Below are 23,998 nucleotides of genomic sequence, written 5' to 3'. Positions count from 1 at the left end.
CTCTTCTCCACCTCCTCCCCTAAGCGCGCGCAGTTTTAATAAATATATACACTCAGTAATGCACCTCACTCAAAGGACAAAACACGCACTTAGATTTACTGCCTAAGGCTCTGGGAGGGAGTTTGGGTGGGGGAGGGGGTCTGGATGCAGGCTCTGTGCTCGATGCAGGCTCCAGGCTGCGGCAGGGGGTGGGGATGCAGGCTTTGGGATGGAGTTTGGGGATAGGAGGGAGTGCAGGGGTGAGGGCTGAGGGCGAGGGGTACATGATGCAGGAGGGGGCTCAGGGCTAGGGAAGAGGGTTGGGCTGTGGGGTGAGGGCTGTGGATGAGGGGTTCATGATGCGAGGGGGCTCAGGGCTAGGGAAGAGGGTTGGGCTGTGGGGTGAGGGCTGTGGATGAGGGGTTCATGATGCGAGGGGGCTCAGGGCTAGGGAAGAGGTTTGGAGTGTGGGGTGAGGGCTGTGGATGAGGGGTTCATGATGTGGGGGCACTCAGGGCTGGGGCAGAGGATTAGGGTGCGGGGGGATGAGGGGTTCATGATGTGGGGGCGCTCAGGGCTGGGGCAGAGGATTAGGGTGTGGGGGGATGAGGGCTCTGGCTGGGGCTGAGGATTAGGGGTTGGAGAGGCTCAGGGTAAGGGAAGCCTGCCTTGCCAGTACTGGCGGAGGGCAGGCACTAGGACCCTGCACCCTAATCCTCAGCCCCAGCCAGAGCCCTCATCCCCCCACACCCTAATCCTCTGCCCCAGCCCTGAGCGCCCCCACATCATGAACCCCTCATCCCCCCGCACCCTAATCCTCTGCCCCAGCCCTGAGCGCTTCCCTTCCCCCCCCCTACCCACCCCCCGGCCCGGCCCCGGCGGGTCCCGCTTCCCTCCCCCGGCCCGGGCCCGGCCCCGGCCCCGGCGGGTCCGCTTCCCCCCCCCCTTACCCGAGCGCGTCTCCGGCGGTCCCGCTCAGAGCCGCGTGGTGAGGGGGTGGGGCTGGGAGCTCCACGCCGAGCGCAGCGCTCAGCCCAGAGCTCCCAGCCCCGCCCCCTCCCCACGCGGCTCGGATCGGGGCGGGGCTCAGGCGCTCGGACGGAGACTCGGCGCTCTATGCGCCGAGGCTCCAGGAGAGGGGCGGAGGCGGGAGCCTCCGCTTTTCTCTTGGGGGCCCCTGCGGAGCTCCCCTGGGGAGCTCCGCGGGCCGCAGGGAAGAGCTCCGCGGGCCGCATGCGGCCCGCGGGCCGCATGTTTGAGACCCCTGCTCTTGACTGAGGAGGTGTATGTGTGAGGGTGGTAGATAAGCTTCACAAAGAATAGTCTTATTTCTTGGAAATTCTGGGGTCTGTACTGTCACAAGAATTTGCTGTGTGATCTGTTCTACTTTTCTAATGATCAGAGTAGTAGCAAAAGAGAGCACTTGTCTCAGTCCTAAGGCTAAGAGGCTTTTGTTTGACTTGGCAGTGATACAGTACATAGAGCCCTTTAGTCTGAATCTTGCTATAAAACTAGTCTGGTAGTGTTTGTGTGCTGCAGAGTGTAACCCACATTATTTTAAGACACTCAACTAGATCAGTATCTTGGAATTATATTTGTACTCTGCTTTAATAATATCAATTAAGTTACAGTGAGGCACTGTTCTCCGGTTACTGCTTGCTGCAACCTGTATGCACAGGGTTTAATTGATTAGTGCTTTGGGAAGAGTTAACTATATATCAAGTAAAGGCATTATGAAGTAGTTTAGGAGCAATTTAGGATGCTCTAAGAATTTTTTTAAAAGCTGTGACTGAATTTGAAGAAATCCATCTTTTTCCTGTTGTCATTCCCCTCGGCACTGTTGCCAATATACATAGAACAGCTTCATCCAATTGAGAACCAGGGAGTGAATCTGACTATAAACAGAAAGGACCTGATCCAGCGCCCACTTATGCCAGCTCCCATTGAGTTATATAGGCTTTGGATTGGCCCCAATACAAGTGACTAGTCTAGTTTTTGGAGCATGAGCTTTCGTGGGTGAATACCTACTTCGTCGGATGCATCCAGACTAACACGGCTAACCCTCTGATACTAGTCTAGTTTTGTTTCCCAAACTGAGCCAAGGGCAGAATGTATCATAAACAGTGACAACTATGTAGCGCTACCAGGTTGCTGTGATCACAAGTATGGCTAATTTATTTTAATGTTTTTTATATACCTTTAATTCTGTTGTGGGTCATTGCTTCTTTGTCAAATTTCATTTTTTAAATCAAAGGCAATATCTAAATTAAGGTTGCATATAAGGATCTGAAATTCTAACGTGTGTGTTTTCCTCCTGTTATACAAGAGAGTCCAAAATAACTTATTTTGATGAACTAGCTTATTCTTTGGGGTCCTTTTGTAATGAGTAAGTTTTCAGCTCTGAAAATAAAAAAATTATGTTTGAAACCACAGCACAAGTGTAAGTAGCAATGTGAATGTGTTGCTATAAATCTTTGCTCTGTTGGCTTCAGGCCAGGTCTTGTAAGTATTGGCACAACAATCCAATGATTGTATTGTAAATTTTTCTAACTATTTGCAGTTAGAACAGATTTCTGTGCTGTTGATATTTTTCCTTCTTAGTGTTTGTATAGGGTTTCAAAGTAATTCTAACTATTTGTGGTGTGAGCTTTGAGATGAGGGAGCAAGAGAAGAATACAGGATTCAGGGACGAGCCAAACTGGGGGGGAATCAAGAATTGCTTCTCAGGTGCTCTGATGGTTGGTTTGGAAACTTGCATTTGAATTGTCTTGGACTATAAGAAAAGTACTGTCTCTCTAATTATCTGGATTTTCAAGTGAAGAGAACCGCGGGTGGTAAACTGTCACTCCTTTCTCCACCAGAATGTCTCATGAAAGCAGCTGATCAGGATTAGAATTGTTCAGTTCTCTTGAAAGATTTATTTCTTCTCTGGTATAATTTCTGTGTACTAGCTCTGGAGCCAAAGCCAAACCTTCTATCAGATGGACAAAATGTGTTTGGGAGCTGCATTTGAAATGTTCGTAGTCAACAGAGCTGTTTCAACATACTCCTTTGTTTAGAGCATTGGCCCTTTAAGATTGGCTTTACAGAAGTGGATTGACTGGTGTGAGCTTGAATTGGCAGCTACTTCCTTCACTCCTACCAAACAGCTCTGTTGGGCTTCGGGTAAAGAAAGAAAAGGAGTAGCAGCCCTCAGAATGAGGTGGCAGTTAGAGTAAAACAGTTGAGTAGGGATGGGAAACAAATTTATTTTAGCGCTTGGCACATGACTAAGTATGAAATGGGAAGGAGAAAGAGACCGGGAGCCCTGGGAATTGTTTTCTGACTTAAAAGTACTCAAAGGGGCCTGGTTAACGTCATGATGGAGATACAAAAGGACTAGAACATCATTCTGGAAATGCAAATTCCTATTGGGCAGTACTCAGTCTAGCTTTGTTATTAGGGTTCCTATCTTCTGAGTCACTTCCAGCCACCAGAAGGGTGGATCTGCTGGGGTTTTTAATCCAGTGCTTCAGCACTGTGGCTGATTGATATGGAGAAAATGGCATCTTGTGGCTGAAAGAGGTGGAAGAGGCTGATTGGAGAGTCTTTAGGAAGATGGCTTCCCCCTGGCTAGGCCAGCAATCTCTTGGTATGTATGCTCACCATGGGGCATGAGGGAAAGTCAAGTTGTATCTCTTCCAGTGATTTTTTTACCTTATGCCATAAAGGAGCTGTGGGGTGTATGGATTTGTGGAGGGGGGAAGGAAGAGCTGCTCTCATTCATGTATGGTCACAAGGTCGTTATGTAGGGACGAAGCATGTGGCACACTTCTTTTGTGCACAGGAGGACCCAGGAGTCTTAGTTTGGAAACTTAGGGTATGTCTACGCTGCAATTAAAAACGCACAGCTGGCCCCTGCCATCTGACTCAGGCTAAGAGGCTGTTTAATTGTAGTGTAGGAGTTCAGGTTCAGGCTTCAGCCTGAGCTCTAGGGCCCTGCGAGGGGAGAGAGTCCCAGGGCTTGGACTGCAGCCCAAGCCCAAATATCTACACCATAATTAAACAGCCCCTTAGCCCAAGCCTGCGTCAGTTGGCCCGGGTCAGCTGCAGGTGTCTTTTGCAGTGTAGGCATAGCCTTACTGCTCACCTGCTGAGGGACTAGTCTCTCAAAATAAGGCAAAAAACAAGCATGGTTGTTAGTTTCAACAACCTACTGCTGTATTTTCTGTAACTGGGGACTTCAAGATTCATCCCTGAAAGAAGCGTTCAGTTGTATTTTACAGTAAATATTAAGTCAGCCGCTTGCTTCCATACAGCATGCACAGAGGCTGTTGCGCAGCATTTATTATTGGACTATCAGGAAGTTTTCTTATGCAGTGTCAGTGAATGGGAGCAATTCAGCTAGGAGCCACATGTACACATCTAAAGACAGGAAAGTTCATATCCAAGTCTCTTTATAGCATAAGTTCAATACCCGTTCAAAAGGTACAAGTAAGTTCTTGCGGATGAAGGGATTGATGTTCGGCAGCTAAAATTCTAAATAACAAGAATGATAGAAAAGAGGAGCTATCCATAGGCTGCAGCCATTGGTTGAAAGATCAGTACCAGTCCACTCAAAGCTATTCTCAGAGCTATCAGAAGAACAAGGAGTGTACTTTTTCTAGTGTAATATTCTGGGAGGTATATTTAATTAGCAGAAATTACCCGGTATGAATTTCAGACAGAATTGTTGAACAATAGCAATTTTGGTTTATGTGGTGGAACATAGAAACATACATGTCTGCTCTTGGAGGCATCTGGCCTTTTGATTTCATCCTGAGACACAGGGCGAGTTGCTTTGTGTTTGGGAAGCACAAGGCTTTCAGTAAACATTGAGATTACATTTGATGGCTAGAAACTTGGGATAGAGTCATAGAAGTGTAGGACTAGAAGGGACCTCAGTAGGTCTTTTAGTCCAGTCCCCTGCACTCAAGGCAGGACTATGTAATAACTAGACCAGTCCTGAAAGGTGTTTGCCTAAACTGTTCTTAAAATCCTCCAGTGACAGAGGGCACAACCTCCCTAGGCAATTTGTTTGAGTGCTTAACCACCTTGAAAGTTAGGACTTTTTCTTACTGTCCAACTTAAACCTCCCTTGCTTCAGTTTAAGCCCATTGCTTCTTGCCCTATTCTCAAAGGTTAAGGAGAACAATTTTTCACCCTTCTCCTTGTAACAAACAACTTTTTATGTACTTGAAAACTGTTATCATGTCCCCCCCAAGTCTAATCTTCTCCAGACTAAACAAACCCAATTTTTTCAAACTCCCCTCATAGGGCATGTTTTCTAGACCATTAATCATTTCTGTTGCTTCCTCTGGACTTTCTCCACATCTTTTCTAAAATGTGACACCCAGAGCTGGACACACTACTCCAGTTCAGGCCTTAGCAGTGCATCTCGTGTCTTGCTTACAACACTCCTGCTAATGCATCCCCGAATAATGATTGCTTTTTTTGCAACAATGTGACGCTGTTGACTCATACAGTATTTAGCTTGTGATCTACTATAACCCCCAGATTACTTTCCGCAGTACTTCCTACACAGTCATTTCCCATTTTGTATGTGTGCAATTTATTGTTCTTTCCTAAGTGGAGTACTTTGCATTTGTCCTTATTGAATTTCACCTATTTACATCAGACCGTTTCTCCAGTTTGTCCAGATCATTTTGAATTTTAATCCTATCCTATAAAGCACTTGCAACTCCTTCCAGCTTGGTATTGTCTGCAAACTTAAGTGTATTTTTTTTTATGCCATTGTCTAAATCATTGATGAAGATATTGAACAGAACTGGACCCAGGGCTGATCCCTGCAGGACCCCTCTCAATATTCCCTTCCAGCTTGATTGTGAACCACTGATAACTACGTTCTGAGAACAGTTTTCCAACCATTTGGGATACTCATTTTTCATACTTATAAGACACTTAATAACAGAAGTTAAAAATAATACTTCTCCAAAAAACATATGTACAAGTAATGAAAATTTCATTAAATGGGGACCTGGATAGTTAGGAGAATGAGTCTTTGACCTCAAGGTTATTAGTCTGTCTCCCAGGGTGGTTGTGACAGTCATTTCTCTATCAGCTGTGAGATGCCTGTTTGAAGCAAGTTGATATTTCGTAGTCCACTTCGTGGTGGCTAGATAGCCACATAATACAACCATCATTAGAGTTGTCCCCTTGCCAGCAGGCTTATCGGAGATCTATTCAGACTGCAATGTTCTCCCCCCAGAGGTGGTTCCTGCAGATCAGAGATGAATCTCACTAGCAGAGATTAATGTGTCGGGACATCTACACTCCAGTCTGTGCTGTTCCTTTTCTTTAAATACATTGGACTTCAGCTTTCAGAGGGCTATTAGTCCAGCATGAAATTCATGTATTTTTTTTAAATAAAGTTTGTCGCATTTATATCATCCTAATTGAGGCTCTTGATGTCTTGTGTCTAAGAGGTAAGGGGCATACATATAGGGATATCTTTGCTTATCACTTGTATGCAGCCTCTACTGGCTTGAAACATGTCAGCTCTTAAAGAACAACAGTGCGGATCAGTTTCGGTCAGGAAATAGAGTTCCATATCTGGTGGAAATCAGAAATACTTTTTGGATATATTAAGTAAACACTGTGCCACAAGAGGATTCCACTTGATTAACATTAGACTTTATTTTACTGTCTTGTAAATCTTTTGGCCAAAGAGAACACACAATGGGTCACAAATCCTCAACAAGTCACTTTCAGTTACATGGATAAAATAAAACTTATAGCCAACCTCCTCTATGCACGTTATATAAAATACTGGAAGTTGTTCCATCTGTGGGCGTTCAGAGGGCTATGAATATAAAGGCACTCTGTGCATTAGGTTAGGGTTAGAGTACAGCTGCTTACTGGCTGTACTGAACATTGTGTTCAACTAAAGCGAATGTACCCATAGCATTTTCTTTTCTCTTGCACTCTGCATCAGTTTAATGTGTTTAAAGTTTAAACACAGTTTAAAGGCTAACCAGTGTACTGTGGTTTTAGGGGTATTTTTCTGAGAGAAGTTGTTTGTCATCTTATTTTGCAATGCCAGGATTGTTTTCCTTAGCAGTAGGAAATGCTTTTGCAGAGCATAATTCATGCTGTTTGGAAGTGCTGTTTTTCCTAAAACAAGGCTGAGCTGCATATCTGGTCATATGGCAGACAGGCCGCCGGGACAGGCGAACTCAGCAAAGGGTGCAGTAGTGCCATTCTGCCAGCATTTGCAAGGGGAATCGCCTTCTAGCATGTACTTCCTTGTGCCATTTCTGCTGGGCTTACAACACCTTTATGCAGTTGGAGCAGCATGAAGAATTCACAATGGAAGAAAGAATCCAGTGTTGTAAAAACACTTGAGAGAAGAAAAGCCCAACGTCTGTTTTTCGTGTTAGAGCGGCTAATGAGCAACATGTTACATAGTAATCTTTTTGCAAAAGAAGAATAATCTAGGGAGGTGAAGACAGGAAAATTACTGGCAAATGAATTTCTTTGCTGTCTTCCTTGTCTGGAAACACCAGGCTAAGGAACCTGCTATCTTTCACCCGCTGATAACAGTAGTGGTTTAACTTCTCTTTGCTTGGGAATGTTCAGCCACCATGTGCGGCTTCTGAGTTACAGTGCAAATGTTCCTTGTCACCCTAGCCAGAACTTTGAAAATGAAATACACTATGTATTAACTTCTGCTACTGAGCTGTCTGATTCAGGTGAAGTGAAGGGTTTAGGATTCTGTAAATGATTATGGGCAATACAGAAATTCTAGAGCTAGTTCAAAGACGTTTGGCTGTTTGAAAAAAAATTTTTTTTTCAGTATACCAGCTCTGTAGCCTGGATTTAAAAACCTTTCTGACATGACTGCTTGCCAGGTTTTTAAAAATCCTTCTCTGGTCTGTTGTGTACTTCATGCATTACCTTTTAAATCCCTCTACATGACTGTATGTGGGTTTTAACCCCACCTACTTCAAGATTTGAACTCATTTTAGGGGAATTTAATATTGAATTTTGATATGTAGTGCACTGGTGGCTGTAGTTTCTTGAGTTAGGTGCATGTTCATAATACACCTCTACCTTGATATCAGGGGCGGCTCTAGGTATTTTGCCACCCCAAGCACGGCAGGCAGGCTCCCTTTGGCGGCTTGCCTGCAGGAGGTCCCCGGTCCCGCGGATTCGGCGGCACACCTGCGGGAGGTCCGCCAAAGCCGTGGGACTAATGGACCCTCCGCAGGCATGCCACTGAAGGCAACCTGCCTGCCGCCCTTGCGGTGACCGGCAGAGCGTCCTCCGTGGCTTGCTGCCCCAGGCATGCGCTTGGCGTGTTGGTGCCTGGAGCTGCCCCTGCTTGATATAATGCTGTCCTTGGGAGCCAAAAAATCTTACCGTGTTATAGGTGAAACCATGTTATACTGAACTTGCTTTGATCCACCGGACAGCCCCACCCCCCCTGGAGCACTGCTTTACCACGTTATATCCAAATTTGTGTTATATCGGGTGGCGTTATATCGAGGTAGCGGTGTATCTTAATTTCTGTTGTTGAAGCTGGTTCCCTCTGAGTTTGGGGGGTGTGTGGTTTTCAAAATCCATTTTAAAAACATGAGCATTTTAGTATTATACTTTCATGGCATCTCTACAAGTAACCAGGGTGGATTAAAATCAATTGTTAATTTAAATCAATCTTGTTTTGCATTTGTGCTATGTTGTTGATTTTCTAAAGAGGCTTAGTCTTTGTATGGTTAAAACATGCTGACATGTAAGCGAATATAGCCTTTACACTAAATTTGGTTCTTTGCTAACTAGGAGTGTACATTATATCTGTGCACATTTATTTAAAGCTATATAATAGTTTAACATACATTTATTCAGATTCTTAATTTGTTCATTTTTTGGTTAGAAAACGAATGACGCATCACAACATTACTAAATGATTTTTTTTTTTTTTTTACTCATCATTCCTCATGCTACGTTTGGATGGTAACTGAAATTCAATTCAAAATGCCCAATAACATTTTCAAATTTGTTTTTAATAGCTAAAATAAAACTACTTCAAATGTATTGGGTACATAAACTTATTTCTATCAACATGTTTTGTATATAAAATCGATTTATTAAACAGAAATATTAACGGTTAGTGAATTGAACTGATTGTTTACGGTCACTGAGTCCTTTAAAATTTTAGAATGAGTAGGTCTCATCCACTCACATCTCATTTTTCTTTGTAGAGTGGAAAAGGAAAACAAGCTTTCCTGCTTTTTCAGCTCCCAATCTGTTTCTCAATTTTGAGACCCAGTCATTGAACTGAACTAGTCAAACTAAAGATGAAGAAAGTATTGTCTCTGCACCTGCACAAAGGACTACTGTTGTCAAAAGTTGGTTTAGCACTTTACAAAACTCTGGTTCGTAGCCAGTGACTTCCACCAGTTCAATGGTTTGACTTTCTTTTGAACTTTGGCAGCAGACTTGTAGTGCTTGAATATTGCTTTTAATTTAATAGATGATAGTAAGTTTTAGCTTTAATAGGTGGTTATAATTTCAAATTTAATATTAAATACATTCATTTGTAAAGAGTTTTAAAAACTGGATTTAAATAAATCACTGATTTTTATGCGCCCTGCAGGTAACTCTTTGAAATGCTGTCTTCTTATTTCATGTAACTAAATCACTGTTTCTGGCCCATATGATAGCATGAAATATATCACAGGAACAACAGCTTGTAAATGTGGAAAATCCAGTCAGATCCCTGGGCTAGAACAAGCAGCTGTAATACTTCATGTAGGTTTGCCATATTGAAAAAATAAATCCCTTCCGGTATGTAGGATACCAGGTCTACGATTTTATTCCATTCAGCTAGTCAGACTGGATTAGCACATAGCCAGACATCCACTACTGTGGAACGTAGGTGTACACATTGGTGTCTTCAACCTTATACTATGAAACTATCTTTGTTTTCCCTTCCATTCTAGGTTCAGCAGCTGTAGCCATGAATAATAAAGGCTTTCGACGAGGGAGTTTCCAGAGCAGCACCAGTGATGAAGACATGGTGGAGATAGCAGGAGGAGCTCTGGATTTCTCCATCACAGATGATGATCCCCCGCTGGATAGAGAGATGTTGGGAGGTAATGCTCATGTTGCCATCTCCATTAAATTCCTCATCACTAAAATCTTTATGTAGATTTCAGGTTAATGTGTACTACTTCGTGTGACTGTAGCAAGAGCCAGTTTCTCAATGGAGTGGCCAGGTTGTGGTGTAAGAGCTGTATGCTTTGCTGTGTCACTCCTATTGTGACCTCAACACAATTCTCTACACTGCACTATTTTCACCAGGGTGGCTTTCTGTACAGGCTGCTGTAGTACCATATAGCAGCCAAGTGTGCACTCACCTGCTTCCATTGGCTTCTGTCACTATAAGTAAACAGTGATTGAATTAGGACTTGGGTGCAGCACAAAGTAGCTGAGTGTTTCTTTAAAAGAGAAGGTAAGATAGACTACAGAAGGTAGATTAGTGACTATTTGTAGGAGAGAAGCCAGGGCGCCTCCCCATCACCGTAAACTATCTAATCCTGGCTGTACACTTTTAGTGAATTGTCATACAGGGAAAGTATTTTCTCTTCTCAATATATTTTTCTGTTTGTGTGATCTTTTAGTATATACAACAAATTAGCCTGCACTCTTTTTCTGTGTCTTCAAGGACTTGTTTTTCCTCCCCCACAGTCCTTTCTAGGCACTTCACATATCACTGGGGGCAAGTAGGCAAATAATAAGTGTCTTGAGGCAGCCTGGTGTATCAGTAAAAGCAAACATGATCCCTGGGACAGTTATGGCCCAGAAGCTCTATTACTCATAATTGTTCAGCACCCATCCAAAGATCTTGGCTGCCCTTCTTTATAAGGCAGCTATTATGTGAGGTGCTCTTCAGTCTCAGCAAAGCCATCTGCTCTGGTTTACTGTTTTTTAGATGTTGAAAATTGGGAAGTTCCCCTCTATCTTGTTCAACTGATAAGTACAACGTACCTTTCACCCAGGGTGAAGTGACTCATTGAAACAGTAGTCTGCATTGCTACAGTGCAGCCACTTCAGTAAAGCAAAGAGATAAAGGTGTTTTGAGGTTCATCAATTTATCGAATGCGGAATAAAGAACAGGGAGGAGAGGGACCCTGTCTACAGAGGACTTGTTAGAGAGAGCACTTAGAATACTCTTGGGACCTCATACCAAAAAGATGTGCACAAATTGGTGGGGATTTAGAGAAGAGCCACAAAAATGATAGTGGACAAAGAGACTTGAAAGACCTAATTCTATGTATCTTGGCTGATCAAAAGCTAAAGGAAATGGGGTATAATGGTCTAAAGTATTTAAGGGGCAAAATGGCAGGGAGGGAGAGAAATTGTTAAGGATAGTTGACTGGGATGTAAGTAAGAGTAAGGAGACTGAGCCAACGAAAATTTAAGTTCTTCAGAAAATATCTGAACAGGGAAATCTATTAGCTTGTGCCATCCCTGTTGCTGATGTCTTTTAAAACTGGGCTGAAGAAAAGACTCAAATACAACCGTAGGAACCATACTGATACTTACTAGAGGGGTTGTCTAGATCAGTGACTTCCAAACTTTTCCAGCCACATCTTCCTTTTTAGGCCATCAATGTTTTCCATTATTCCCTCCCATGGGAACCCAAGAATTGCCATACTAGATTAGATCCAGGGACTGTCAAGCCAATACCTTATCTCCAACATTGCTCAGCATCAGATGTTTCAGAGTGAAGGTTTAAAAATCCCACAGTAGGCAGATGTGGCATAATCTGCCCTATGAAGATTTAAATATCATCCCTAATAGAGTTAAACTCTGAAGCATGAGATGTTACATTCCTTCCAAAACTTGTATTATCTATAACTCTGGATACTCTTGTTTTCCATATAAATATTCAGTCCATCTTTTAATCATAGAATCTCAGGGTTGGAAGGGACCTCAGGAGGTCATCTAGTCCAACCCCCAAAATTCTTTGTCTCTAACATACAGTGGCAATGAGTTCCACAGTCCATGTATCGTGTGGAAAAAGTATTCCATTTTGTTTGGAATTTCCCATCTTTAGTTTCATTGAATGCCCCCTTCGTTTTTGTTGCAAGACTGGAAGAATAGAAAGTGTCTGATGCACCACCTCTGTACCATCCATTATTTTATTTACATTTATCATGACCCCTCTCATCTCCTTACTAAGGTAAATAATGCCAATTTCTTTCAAGCACTCTTCATATCAATATTTCAATGTCTCTAATCATTCTTGTCACTTCTCTGAATCTTTCCTAATTCTGCCATATCCTTGAAGTGATCAGAATAGAATTCCAGTAGAAGGTGTAGTATTGATTTATGTGATGGCATTATATTTTCCATATTTTCAATCTTCTGTAATCCTCAATCTCCAATTCCTTACCCCACAAATAATTACTTAGCTCTTATATAGCACTCTTCATCAGTAGATCTCAAAGTGTTTTACAAAGGAGGTCAATATTGTTAAACTCATTTTATAGATGGGGAAACTGAGGCACAAAGGGCAAGTGACTTACCCAAGGTCACTCAGCAGATGCGTGGCAGAGTAAGGAATAGAACCCGAGTCTCATGAGACCCAGTCCAGTGCTGTATTCACTATGGCACACTGCTTACAATTACTAGACAAGATTTTTTTGTTCTGCATATTGCTAACATACACAAAAATGCTCATTTGTGTACATTTTCATTCAAAAGGTACTTCAGTTTTTATTAAGCATAATAACTTTTTGTATTCTTGTTAATAAGATGCATGAGTCTGAGGAGTTGCAAATCAGTTGTAAATGCACCATGAATGTTGTCAGACACAAGTAGCTAGTTCTCAACATTCTGCGATGGTGGTGCTTGGTTTTTAATGGCAGCAATTCTTAAAACACTGAAAACAGGAAGCAAACAGAAGTATTACTCTTTGAGCTTATGAAAAAAGTGATGGAGATTCACATTTCACTGAGTACCAAAACTGATTAATGTCTTCCCTTTCAAACTGTACCTCCAATGAGTCCTTGCAAGACAAGTCAGTCAATACAGCGTGCACATCTGGTGGCAGTGTGGCTCAACAAAGGGGTTTCAAATCAATCTCCCTCCAGTTTGCCTCATCCTCAAGGAAGAATTCTTTTGGTTTTGATCTAAAGTTGGATCATGCAGGGCCTGTATTCAGATGAGTGGAGCAGTTTACAACTCCTGGAGCAGTGGTGTCATGCTATCTGCAGATTCAGGCAAGCATTACTACATTGTGTTAACCTTGAAAACGTGCGTAGATCGTTATCTCCACAACCCTGTGCGGGGGAGGAAGGAGGGTGTCTGCAACCCTTCTGAAATGTGTTTGCAGCGTCCCAACCCCTCACGAGGGCCACCTCCCCCACTTCGGGAATCGTTGATCTAGGGTCCCCAACCAGGTCTGGTGTCCACAGTTCAAGAAGGAGATTGATAAATTGGAGAGGATTCAGAGAAGAGCCTCAAGAATGTTAGAAAACCTGCCTTATAGTGATAGACTCACAGTGCTCAATCTATTTAGCTTAACAAAGAGAAGGTTAAGGGGTGACTTGACCAGTCTATAAGTTTCTACATGGGGAACAAATATTTAATAGCGGGCTCTTCACTCTAACAGAAAGGTCTAACATGATCCAATGTCTGGAAGTTGAAGCTAGGCAAATTCAGACTGGAAATAAGGCACATTTTTAACAGTGAGAATAATTAACCATCAGAACAGTTCATCAAGGGTCGTGGTGGATTTTTCTACCAGTGGTGATTTTTAAATCGAGATTGGATGTGTTTCTAAAAGATCTGCTCTAGGAATTATTTTGGGGAGGTTTTATGGTGTGTGTAATACAGGAGGTCAGACTAGATAATCACAGTGGTCCCTTCTGATCTTAAACTGTAAATCTGTGAACTAGGCTACATGTGTTTTGTGCTATTCGTGAATCCGTGACTATATGTCTATATTATGAGGACTATAATAGCATGCTTGTGTTGGCATAGCTCCATAGTGTAGACACAACCTACCAACAGAGAGGTTTTTTCTGTTGGTGTTGGAACACTCCCTCCAAATGAAGGCTGAGGGCTTCTGTCAACATAGCTGTGTCTACATGGGGGATTTTGTTGGCATAGCTGTGGGTCAGGGATGTGGGTTTTTTTTCCACACCCTTTTACTGATGTAGCTATGCCAATATAATTTTTTCTATGTAGATCAGGCCTAACGTGTAGGTCAGAACCATCTGTCTAATGTTACTGTCCTTCAAGGTGGATATGCACACTTATCATTCAGCATAGACTTCATCTCACCCACTGGTGTAGAACTATAATATCTCACTATATAGTAACTTAGTCTGATTCTCAAAAATAAAAGACAGTCAGACATGTCAGTTTTCAAATGCATCAAAAATGATGTGGAATAAAAACTCAGGCTATCAAATTTGCTTGAAGGAGTATATTAGATGCGCTTTTGGTAACATAGAATTTTAAAATATAAAATCTTCTACTGAGGTTGGCGGTGGCTTTATAGGTACCTTTAACTGATTACTAACATTTACAAACCAGCATGATTTGCCAATGGACTTGTAAACACTGCTTCTTTCCTATATCTTGGTGCTGTTCCATCTATGTCTATACTTGGATTTCAGCAGATTTAAAAAATGAGTAACTCTTTTTTAACTACCTCTTGCAGAGCTAATTTAGTGTCTCTCAATGGGCTAATTATATTCTGTCCAGTTGGGTCCAATTCAGAAAAAGGAAGGTAGAGGGAATACAAATATTGTAATGCTTGAGATACATTAGTATTCTGAGCAGCTTTTTTTCCCCTTGTTTTCCTGCACACTGATGGAGATGGTCAGCTGTAACTGTTTTTTCCACTTAAAGGAGTTGGCTTGTACACAAACCATGACTGGGTGGAAAACCACACAAGAGATCCATAGATGGTTAATGGAAACACTTTAAAGAGGGTGTCACTGAGACGTGTATTTGCTTAGAGCTTGGGATTAACTTTAAAATGTCCTTTAATGTTCCCAAAATGTTTTTCTTAGCGAGCCTTTTCTTTTCCTTCCATGTATCCCAGATTGAGCAGTATCTGGTGTTTTCTCTGTGTGCTGGTACTTTCCTCAACTCATTTTGCCCGTTGTGCATCTCCCATATAGCAGTGTACGGCAACACAGGGGGAAGTGGATAAATTTTGTTTTCTTCTTTGATCTCTTAATTAAAAAAAAACAAAAAACCGCCAGTCCATGGAGCAGCTGTCTGGGTACACAAACAGCAGTATGGCCAAACTTCTTTGGATTTTTCTTGGCTAATGTCCCTTCTAGAGCTGGGCAGGAAACCACATTAAAGTACACGATGGAACTTTTAATGCAAGGAAAAATGGTCCACATGGACGCTTAGTGCATGGCAGGCTAATGTGAGGTGGATTTAAATCCCGTCCTGTTGCAAACTAAAAGTTGTTTTTGTGTAGACAGGCCCAAAGGGTGTGGTGAGAAATCTTATGATATTTCGATAATGTACATAAAAATAAGCTTTATAGTAGATACAGAAAACCTGTTTAGTAACAGGGCCATCTTCAGGCAGCAGCAGAAATACCTCACCTTGTTTTGCTTTTTGTTACATCTGTCAGATAATCTAGATCTTGATTTCCTCACTCTTCCCACTGAAAGAAACCCACTGTCGGGCACTTCTTCCCTATTAAATAAATGAGCATTTTTTAATTCATGGAATCCAGTCTGCACTGACCCCATGTTTGATGGTAGACAAGTTCTTCAGCATGATAAAATTGTAGTGTTGTGAACTTACCATTTTATTGAGAATCTTATAATAGGAAGAACATGAGAGCTGCCATATTGGACCAGATCACACATTCTTGCCCAGTATCCTGTCTGCAGCAGTGGCTGGTACCAGAGCTTCATGGGGAATGTACTGAATAGGGCAACTCTACAACAATCCACCCACGTCTTCCCTTCCCAGCTTCTGATAGAGAGGTTTAGAGTCTCCTTGTGTGGGGTTGCGACCCTGACCATCTTGGCTAATAGCCATTGCTGGATCTATCCTCCATGAACTTCTGTAGTTCTTTTTTGAACCCAGTTATACTTTTGGCCTTCACAAAATCCCCTGGCAATGAATTCCACTGGTTAGTTGTGCATAGTGTGAAAATTTTCTTCATCTTGTTTGTAATAAATCTGCCTGTTGATTTCATTCATAGAATCATAGAATATCAGGGTTGGAAGGGACCTCAGGAGGTCATCTAGTCCAACCCCCTGCTCAAAGCAGGACCAATTCCCATTGAGTGACCCCTGGTTTTTGTATTGTGTGAAAGGGTAAATAGCACTTTTTTCCGCACCATTCATTGTTATAGACCTCTCACATCTTCCTTTAATCAACTGTTTTCAGATGAACAGCCCTAATCTTTTTAGTTTCTCCTCCCTTGATAGTCCTTGTTGTCCTTCTCTGAACCTTTTCTATTTCTTCTACATTTTTTTTCAAGCTGGAGCGACCAGATCTGGCCACAGTATTCAAGATGTGAGTGTACCATGGATTTATGTAATGGTATTACAATATTTTCTGTCTTAATTTCTCTCCCTTTCCTAATAGTTCCTAACATACTGTTAGTCTTTTTGAATGCTGCGACCCATTGAGCAGTTGTTTTCAAAGAACTATCTGTGGTGACTCCAAGATCTTTCTTGGGTGTTTACTGCTCATTTAACCCCACGGTGTATGTATAGTTGGAATTATCTTTTCCAGTGTGCGTTTCTTTGCACTTATCAGTGTTGAATTTCATATGCCAGTTTTGTTGCTCATTGAGGAGGAGTTGCAGCCATGGCAGTCCCAGGATATTAGAGACACAAGGTGGGTGTGAGGTAGTATCTTTGATTGAACCACCACCTGTTGGTGAGAGACACAAGCTTTCGAGCTACTCGGAGCTCTTCTTCAGAGTGTCGCAGCTAAATACAAGAATGAACAGATAGAATAATTACTAACTACTTATGCTAAACTAAGGGACCATTCAAGGTGAAATGGCCAGTTAACACACCCCTAGTCATAGGACAAAAAAAAGGGGGGGGGAGCTAGTGGGTTACAGATTGTTATAATAACCCATACATCCAGTGTCTTTATTAAGACCATGATTTTAGTGTCTAACAAAGTTATAGCCTTGTCTCATTTTTTTGCCCAGTCACATGGTTCTGTGAGATCCCTTTGTAGCTCCCCGAGTCTGCTTTGGACTTAACTGTCTTTAATTTTGTATTGTCTGCAAACTTTGCCACTTCACTGTTCACTCCTCTCTTTTCCACATCACTAATAATGATGTTGAATAGTACAGATCCCTGGGGGGCTTTGCTGTTCACCTCTCTCCATTGTGAAAACCGATAATTTATTCCTACCCTTTGTTTTCTATCTTTCAATCGGTTACTGATCCATGAGGGGATCTTATCCCAGGGCTATGTAATTTTCTTAAGAGCTTTTGATGAGGGACCTTGTCAAAGGCTTTCTGAAAACTCAAGTGCACTATATTGACTGGATCACCCTCATCTACATGCTTATTGACTCCCTCAACGAATTGTAATAGATTGATGAGGTATGACTTCCCTTTACAAAAGCTATGTTGACTCTTCCTGGATATACTATGTTTATCTTGGTGTCTGATAATTCTGTTCTTTGCTATAGTTTCTACCAATTTGCCTGGTACTGAAGTTAGGCTTATCGGCCTGTAATTGCCAGGATCAGCTGTGGAGCCCTTTTTAAAAATCGGCATTACATTACTAGATGACTGGAAGGTAGTTACAGAGACTGATTTCAGGGATCGCTTACATGCCACCGTTAGTAGTTATGCAGTTTCGAATTTGAGTTCCTTCAGAAATCTTGGGTGAATAGCATCTGGTCCTGGTGACCTGTTGTTGTTCAGTTCATCAGTTGTTCTAAAACCCTCTTCTTATTGACTCATACATTTGGGACAGTACTTCAAATTTGTTGCCTAAAAATAATAGCTCTGATCTGGGTATCTCCCCCACATCCTCTGCACTGAAGATCAATGCAAAGAACTCAGCTAGCTTCTATGCAATGACCTTGTCTTCCTTGAGTGCTTCTTTAGCACCTTTGTCAGTCAGTCTGGTCTTTCACCAGCAGAAGTTGGTCCAAAAAAAGATATTACATCACCCACCTTGTTTCTTTAATGTCCTGGGACCAACACAGGTACAACAACACTACAAACAACAATGAAACAGAACAGAAAGGCAGCTACGGTGCTGTGAAAAGGTGCAACCGAAATGGAATGTTTCTTTCCCACTGATTTCAAAGTGGGGAAACATTCAATATTGAGTTATTTCTGCAGCAAGATTCAGCAAGTAAATAATATTTTTGGAGGAGAAAGTGGGTAAATGCAGTTTTGTTCTCAGTTGATCCTTTATAAGGAAGCTTTTGTTAGTCCGGAGCTAATTCGGATGGTAAATGTAATTGTCTAAGTTTATGCAAATACTTACCATTCCAGGCAAGTTGCACTCAATTGTCCTCTTCCTTATTTAATTAATAGAGAAATTTACTTTCCATCCCAGTTTTGTCTTTTTATGGGAACATGGCTGCTTCTATGAGGAAAGCTCAATGGGATCAATCACGTCCAGTGAAATGTTGAAGCTTCCATAGGTATATCCTTAATATTAGTTTTGGATGTGAGTATATAACATGAAAATATAGGACATTTAATATGGTATAAATGTGGTGTTAGCACTCATTTGGTATGACCTGACTGGAGCATTGAATGATTTTTAACTACTTTTTTTCTAACATTTTGTAGCTTGTGTAGATGGGATGAGGAGTTTAGCAACTTTAACTCTAGGCCAGGATAGCATATATAATACATATATACATAGAAACTATGTGCATTTATTTATATATTCCCCCAATAATATATAGATCGGGGTAGGCAACCTATGGCACGTGTGCCGAAGGCGGCACGCGAGCTGATTTTCAGTGGCACTCACACTGCCCGGGTCCTGGCCACTGGTCTGGGGAGATCTGCATTTTAATTTAATTTTAAATGAAGTTTCTTAAACATTTGAAAAACCTTATTTATTTTACATACAACAATAGTTTAGTTATATATTATAGACTTATAGAAAGAGACCTTCTAAAAACGTTAAAATGTATTACTGGCACACGAAACCTTAAATTAGAGTGAATAAATGAAGACTCGGCACACCACTTCTGAAAGGTCGCGGACCCCTGTTATAGATAAAATGCACATAGTTGTCATGAAACTACTTAGGTTCTTATATAACCATCGCTACAGGAAATCAGGTGCTAAGATACTACAAAGAATTCGTAAATCTGGAGTGTGTTGTTAACATGGAAAGAAATAAAGCAGTCACCAAGAGTGGATTTTAAATATTTTGGTGATTGTTAACCTTACTAGCTTATCCATTGAATTCAGGTTTTTTTTGTTTAGAAATAGAGTGAGATGTTTGGGCACCAGGTATATAACCTACTCTCTAAAACTGCAACAGCAGCATGTATCTTTGTGAGCTAGGAGTCTTAATTATTGAACCTCTGTCTTAACGAACCACCACTTGCAGATAGTGGAGAATGCAGCAGCATGCTTGCGGGCAGAATTGAGCAGTGGTGATTATAATATACTTATTCTGCACTTTGTGTGGCTGCCTGTAGTGATGAGCTGTTGTGTTTTAAAGCTTCTTAATTTAGAATCTAACTGGTGTATCTTCTCTGACACCACATGTCTTTTTAGGGATCTACTATTGCAAATTACATTGGCAAGTAATGAGATTTTTGCTATGGCAGTTCCTATGGTGAAGAACTTGTCCCAAACATCTGCTTTAGGTCATCCTTCCCCTTTCTTTTATACATATAAAAACACTGGAAACCACCTTTTTTCCCTCAGAGGTGTTTGTTATATGTAGGACCTACACTAAGTATCTCATTTATTATTTAATTTGCAATATACTGAATTGGAACAAGGCATTTCTAGCAGTTTTTAAAGGCAAGTTTCACTCTGAGGCCTAAACATTTTGATGGGGGAAAAAACAAAACAACTTAGGTTCAAAATGTTTCAGAAGTAGAATACTGTTATGAGCTGGTCAAAACCTTGTTATGGGTTGCATTAAACCTCTTTAAGCAGGAAGAGACAGGGGCTCTCTAAGCATTGGAAGAGACAGGGGCCACACCTAAAACAAAGTCTAATAATCTGCCCAAAAACTAGTACCAGGTGGGCAAACTGTTCCCTGGGTATATAGTGAGTGGTGAGTAGGTGTGAGAGTGCGCGCACACACACATACACACTTGAGAACAGGCTGAGAGAGAGAGAGAGCCTGGAGGTACAGCTGAAAGCTTGTGGCTGCCCTGGAAGAAACCAGGGGAGTTTTTGGGGTTGGGATGCAGGCTGAAAAGACTGCTCTTGGTGCTGTGAGCTGAAGAAGGGCTAGTCTATACTACACAGTTTGATTGACATAAGGCTGCTTATGTCGACCTAATTATGTCAGTGTCTACACTACAGCCTTCCTCCTGCCAATGTAAGGGTATGTCTACACTACGGGATTATTCCAATTTTACAGAAACCATTTTTTAAAACAGATTGTATAAAGTCGAGTGCATGCGGCCACACTAAGCACATTAATTCGGTGATGTGCGTCCATGTACCGAGGCTAGCGTCGATTTCCGGAGCGTTGCACTGTGGGTAGCTATCCCATAGTTCTCGCAGTCTCCCCTGCCTATTGGAATTCTGGGTTGAGATTCCAGTGCCTGATGGGGCAAAAAACATTGTTGCTGGTGGTTCTGGGTACAGCATCACCCCTCCCTCCATGAAAGCAGCGGCAGACAACCGTTTCGTGCCTTTTTTCCTGGGTGAACTGTGCAGACGCCATACTACAGCAAGCATGGAGCCTGCTCAGCTCAAGACAGCAATCATGGACGTTGTAAACACCTCGTGCAGTCTATGCTGAACCAGGACCTGCAAAACCAGGCGAGGAGGCGGCGGCTACGGCAGCTCGGCGACAAGAGTGATGAGGACATGGGCACAAAATTGGTAATGAGGCAGGTTCTAGCCATTGAACGCCGATTTTGGGCCTGGGAAACAAGCACAGACTGGCGGCACAGCATAGTGTTGCAGGTCTGGGATGATTCCTAGTGCTGCGAAACTTTTGCATGCGTAAGGGCACTTCCATGGAACTTTGTGACTTGCTTTCCCCTGCCCTGAAATGCCAGAATACCAAGATGAGAGCAGCCCTCACAGTTGAGAAGCGAGTGGCGATAGCCTTCTGGAAGCTTGCAATGCCAGACAGCTACCGGTCAGTCGGGAATCAATTTGGAGTGGGCAAATCTACCGTAGGGGCTGCTGTGATGCAAGTAGCCAAAGCAATCACTAAGCTGCTGCTACCATAGGTAGTGACTCTGGGAAATGTGCAGGTCATAGTGGATGGCTTTGCTGCAGTGGGATTCCCTAACTGTGGTGGGGCGATAGATGGAACCCATATCCCTATCTTGGCACCAGAGCACCAGGGCAGCCAGTACATAAACTGCAAGGGGTACTTTTCCATGGTGCTGCAAGCACTGGTGGATCACAAGGGATGTTTCACCAACATCCATGTGGGATGGCCGGGAAGGGTTCATGACGCTCGCGTCTTCAGGAACACCACTCTGTTTAAACAGCTGCAGCAAGGGAATTACTTCCCAGACCAGAAAACAGTTGGAGATGTTGAAATGCCTATAGTTATCCTGGGGGACTCAGCCTACCCCTTGATGCCATGGCTCATGAAGCCATACACAGGCAGCCTGGACAGTAGTCAGGAGCTGTTCAACTACAGGCTGAGCAAGTGCAGAATGGTGGTAGAATGTGCATTTGGACGTTTAAAGGGATGCTGGCGCACATTACTGACTCGCTCAGACCTCAGCCAAACCAATATCCCCATTGTTATTGCTGCTTGCTGTGTGCTCCATAATCTCTGTGAGAGTAAGGGGGAGACGTTTATGGCGGGGAGGGAGGCTGAGGCAAATCACCTGGCCGCTGATTACGCGCAGCCAGACACCGGGGCGATTAGAAGAGCACACCAGGAAGCAGTGCGCATCAGAGAACCTTTGAAAACCAGTTTAATCACTGGCCTGGGTATGGTGTGACTGTTGTTTGTTTCTCCTTGATGAAAACCCGCCCCCTTGATTGACTCATTCCCTGTAAGCAACCCACCCTCCCCCTTCGATTACAGCTTGCTTTCTAAGGAAATAAAGTCACTATGATTTAAAAATCATGTATTCTTTATTAATTGATTATAAAAAGAGGGAGAGAACTGACAAGGTAGCCCGGGTGGGGTTTGGGAGGAGGATAGGAGGGAAGGAAAAGGCCACTGAAAAAGTTCAAAATAATGACAGCCTTTTGGTTGGGCTGTCCACTGGGGTGGAGTGGGCGGGTGCATGGAGCCTCCCCCCATGTGTTCTTACACGTCTGGGTGAGGAGGCTATGGAACTTGGGGAGGGGGGAGGGCAGTTTACCGCTGCAGCACCTGTATCTCTGTGATTCTGCTGCCGTTCCTGAAGCTCCACCAGGTGCTGGAGCATGTCAGTTTGATCACGCAGCAGCCCCAGCGTTGCATCCTGCCTCCTCTAATCTTCCTGCCGCCACCTCTCATCTCGAGCGTCTCTACCCTCCTCATGTTCGTCTCTCCTCTCCTCCTCACGTTGGTCTCTCCTGTCCTCATGTTCACTGGCATCTTTCCTGATACCACGTCCTTCCACTCATTCAGATGAGCTATTTCATTGCGGGTCACTTCCATGATTTCCGAGAACATTTCGTCTCGTGTCCTTTTTTTTTTTTCCGCTGCTTTATCTGAGATAGCCTTCAGGAGGGAGGAGAGAGGCTTGAAAAATTTGCAGCTGCAGGAGGGAGGGGAAAAAAGAGAGAGAAGTATTTAAAAAGATACATTTTACAGAACAATGGTTATACTCTTTCACGGTGAACAACACTATTCACATTACATAGCACATGTGATTTCAGTACAAGGTCGCATTTTGCATCTTAATAATATTGAGTGCCTGCGGCTTTGGTGTTAGAGATCACAGACGCAGGTCTGGGCAACACAATTCGGCTTGCATGCGGCCATGGAAAGCCATTGTCTGTCGGCTTCTGCAGCCTTCATAGATCCAGTGCCCTCCTTTCCCAAATACGAAGCAAAGCCCGTTGAGTGCTGCGTCTTTCCTGTTAACATGCAGCAGCAGAAACCAAACTCTCCCCCCGCCCCCATCCAATTCTCTGGGATGATCGCTTTACCCCTCCCCCCACCGCGTGGCTGGTATCAGGGAAGATCCCTGCTAGCCAAACGTGAAAAAGCTCTGCGCCAATCACCTCCCCTCCCCTTCCGCTTGGCTAACTGCAGGGAAGGATTTTTTTTCCAGCCACAGGCAAACAGCCCAGTAGGAATGGCCACCTCTGTCCCCTTAATTGAATTCCCATATTTCAACCAGGTTACCATGAACGATATCCCTCTCCTGAGGATAACACAGCAAAATAAAGAATGGATGTTGCTTGAATGCCAGCAAACACCGGGACCGTACGCTGCCAGGCTTTGTCATGCAAGGATACCAGATTACTTGCTACTAGCATGGCGTGGTCAAGTGTCCTACCACGGAGGATGGAATAAGGCTGTGCTGCCCAGAAACCCTCTGCAAAGGCTTTTGGAGTACCTCCAGGAGACCATGGAGATGTCTCTGGAGGATTTCCGCTCCATCCCCAGACACGTTAACAGACTTTTCCAGTAGCTATACTGACCGCGAATGCATCCCAAGTCCTCAGGGCAAATTAATCATTAAAAAACGCTTGCTTTTAAACCATGTTTTATATTTACAAAGGTACACTCACCAGAGGTCCCTTCCATGGCTTCATTGTCTGGCATACCGCCTTGGGAGGGCTGGGATGGTACTTCTGTCAAGCTGAGAAAAAGGTCCTGGCTGTTGGGGAGAACAGTGTGCTGTGTGCTCTCTGCAAGCTCGTTGTCCTCCT

The 23,998-nt window shown here is 43.1% G+C and overlaps 1 protein-coding gene across 3 annotated transcripts in view; it reads left to right on the top strand.

Moving 5' to 3' along the window:
* LOC123377333 (H(+)/Cl(-) exchange transporter 5) overlaps nt 1-23,998 on the top strand; it is a 104,725-nt gene that overhangs the window by 37,822 nt on the left and 42,905 nt on the right. For 2 of the 3 annotated variants that reach the window (XM_045030103.1, XM_045030104.1), the window contains exon 2: nt 9,960-10,112. In XM_045030103.1, the coding sequence (XP_044886038.1) occupies nt 9,960-10,112 (153 nt within the window). Of the gene's footprint in view, nt 1-9,959; nt 10,113-10,451; nt 10,472-23,998 lie in introns of those variants that run through there. The other variant, XM_045030107.1, reaches the window with a different exon arrangement.

Source organism: Mauremys mutica, chromosome 9 (genome assembly GCF_020497125.1).
Source record: "Mauremys mutica isolate MM-2020 ecotype Southern chromosome 9, ASM2049712v1, whole genome shotgun sequence".
NCBI classification, from domain to species: Eukaryota; Metazoa; Chordata; order Testudines; family Geoemydidae; genus Mauremys; species Mauremys mutica.
This window is presented reverse-complemented; position numbering and strand designations above follow the sequence as displayed.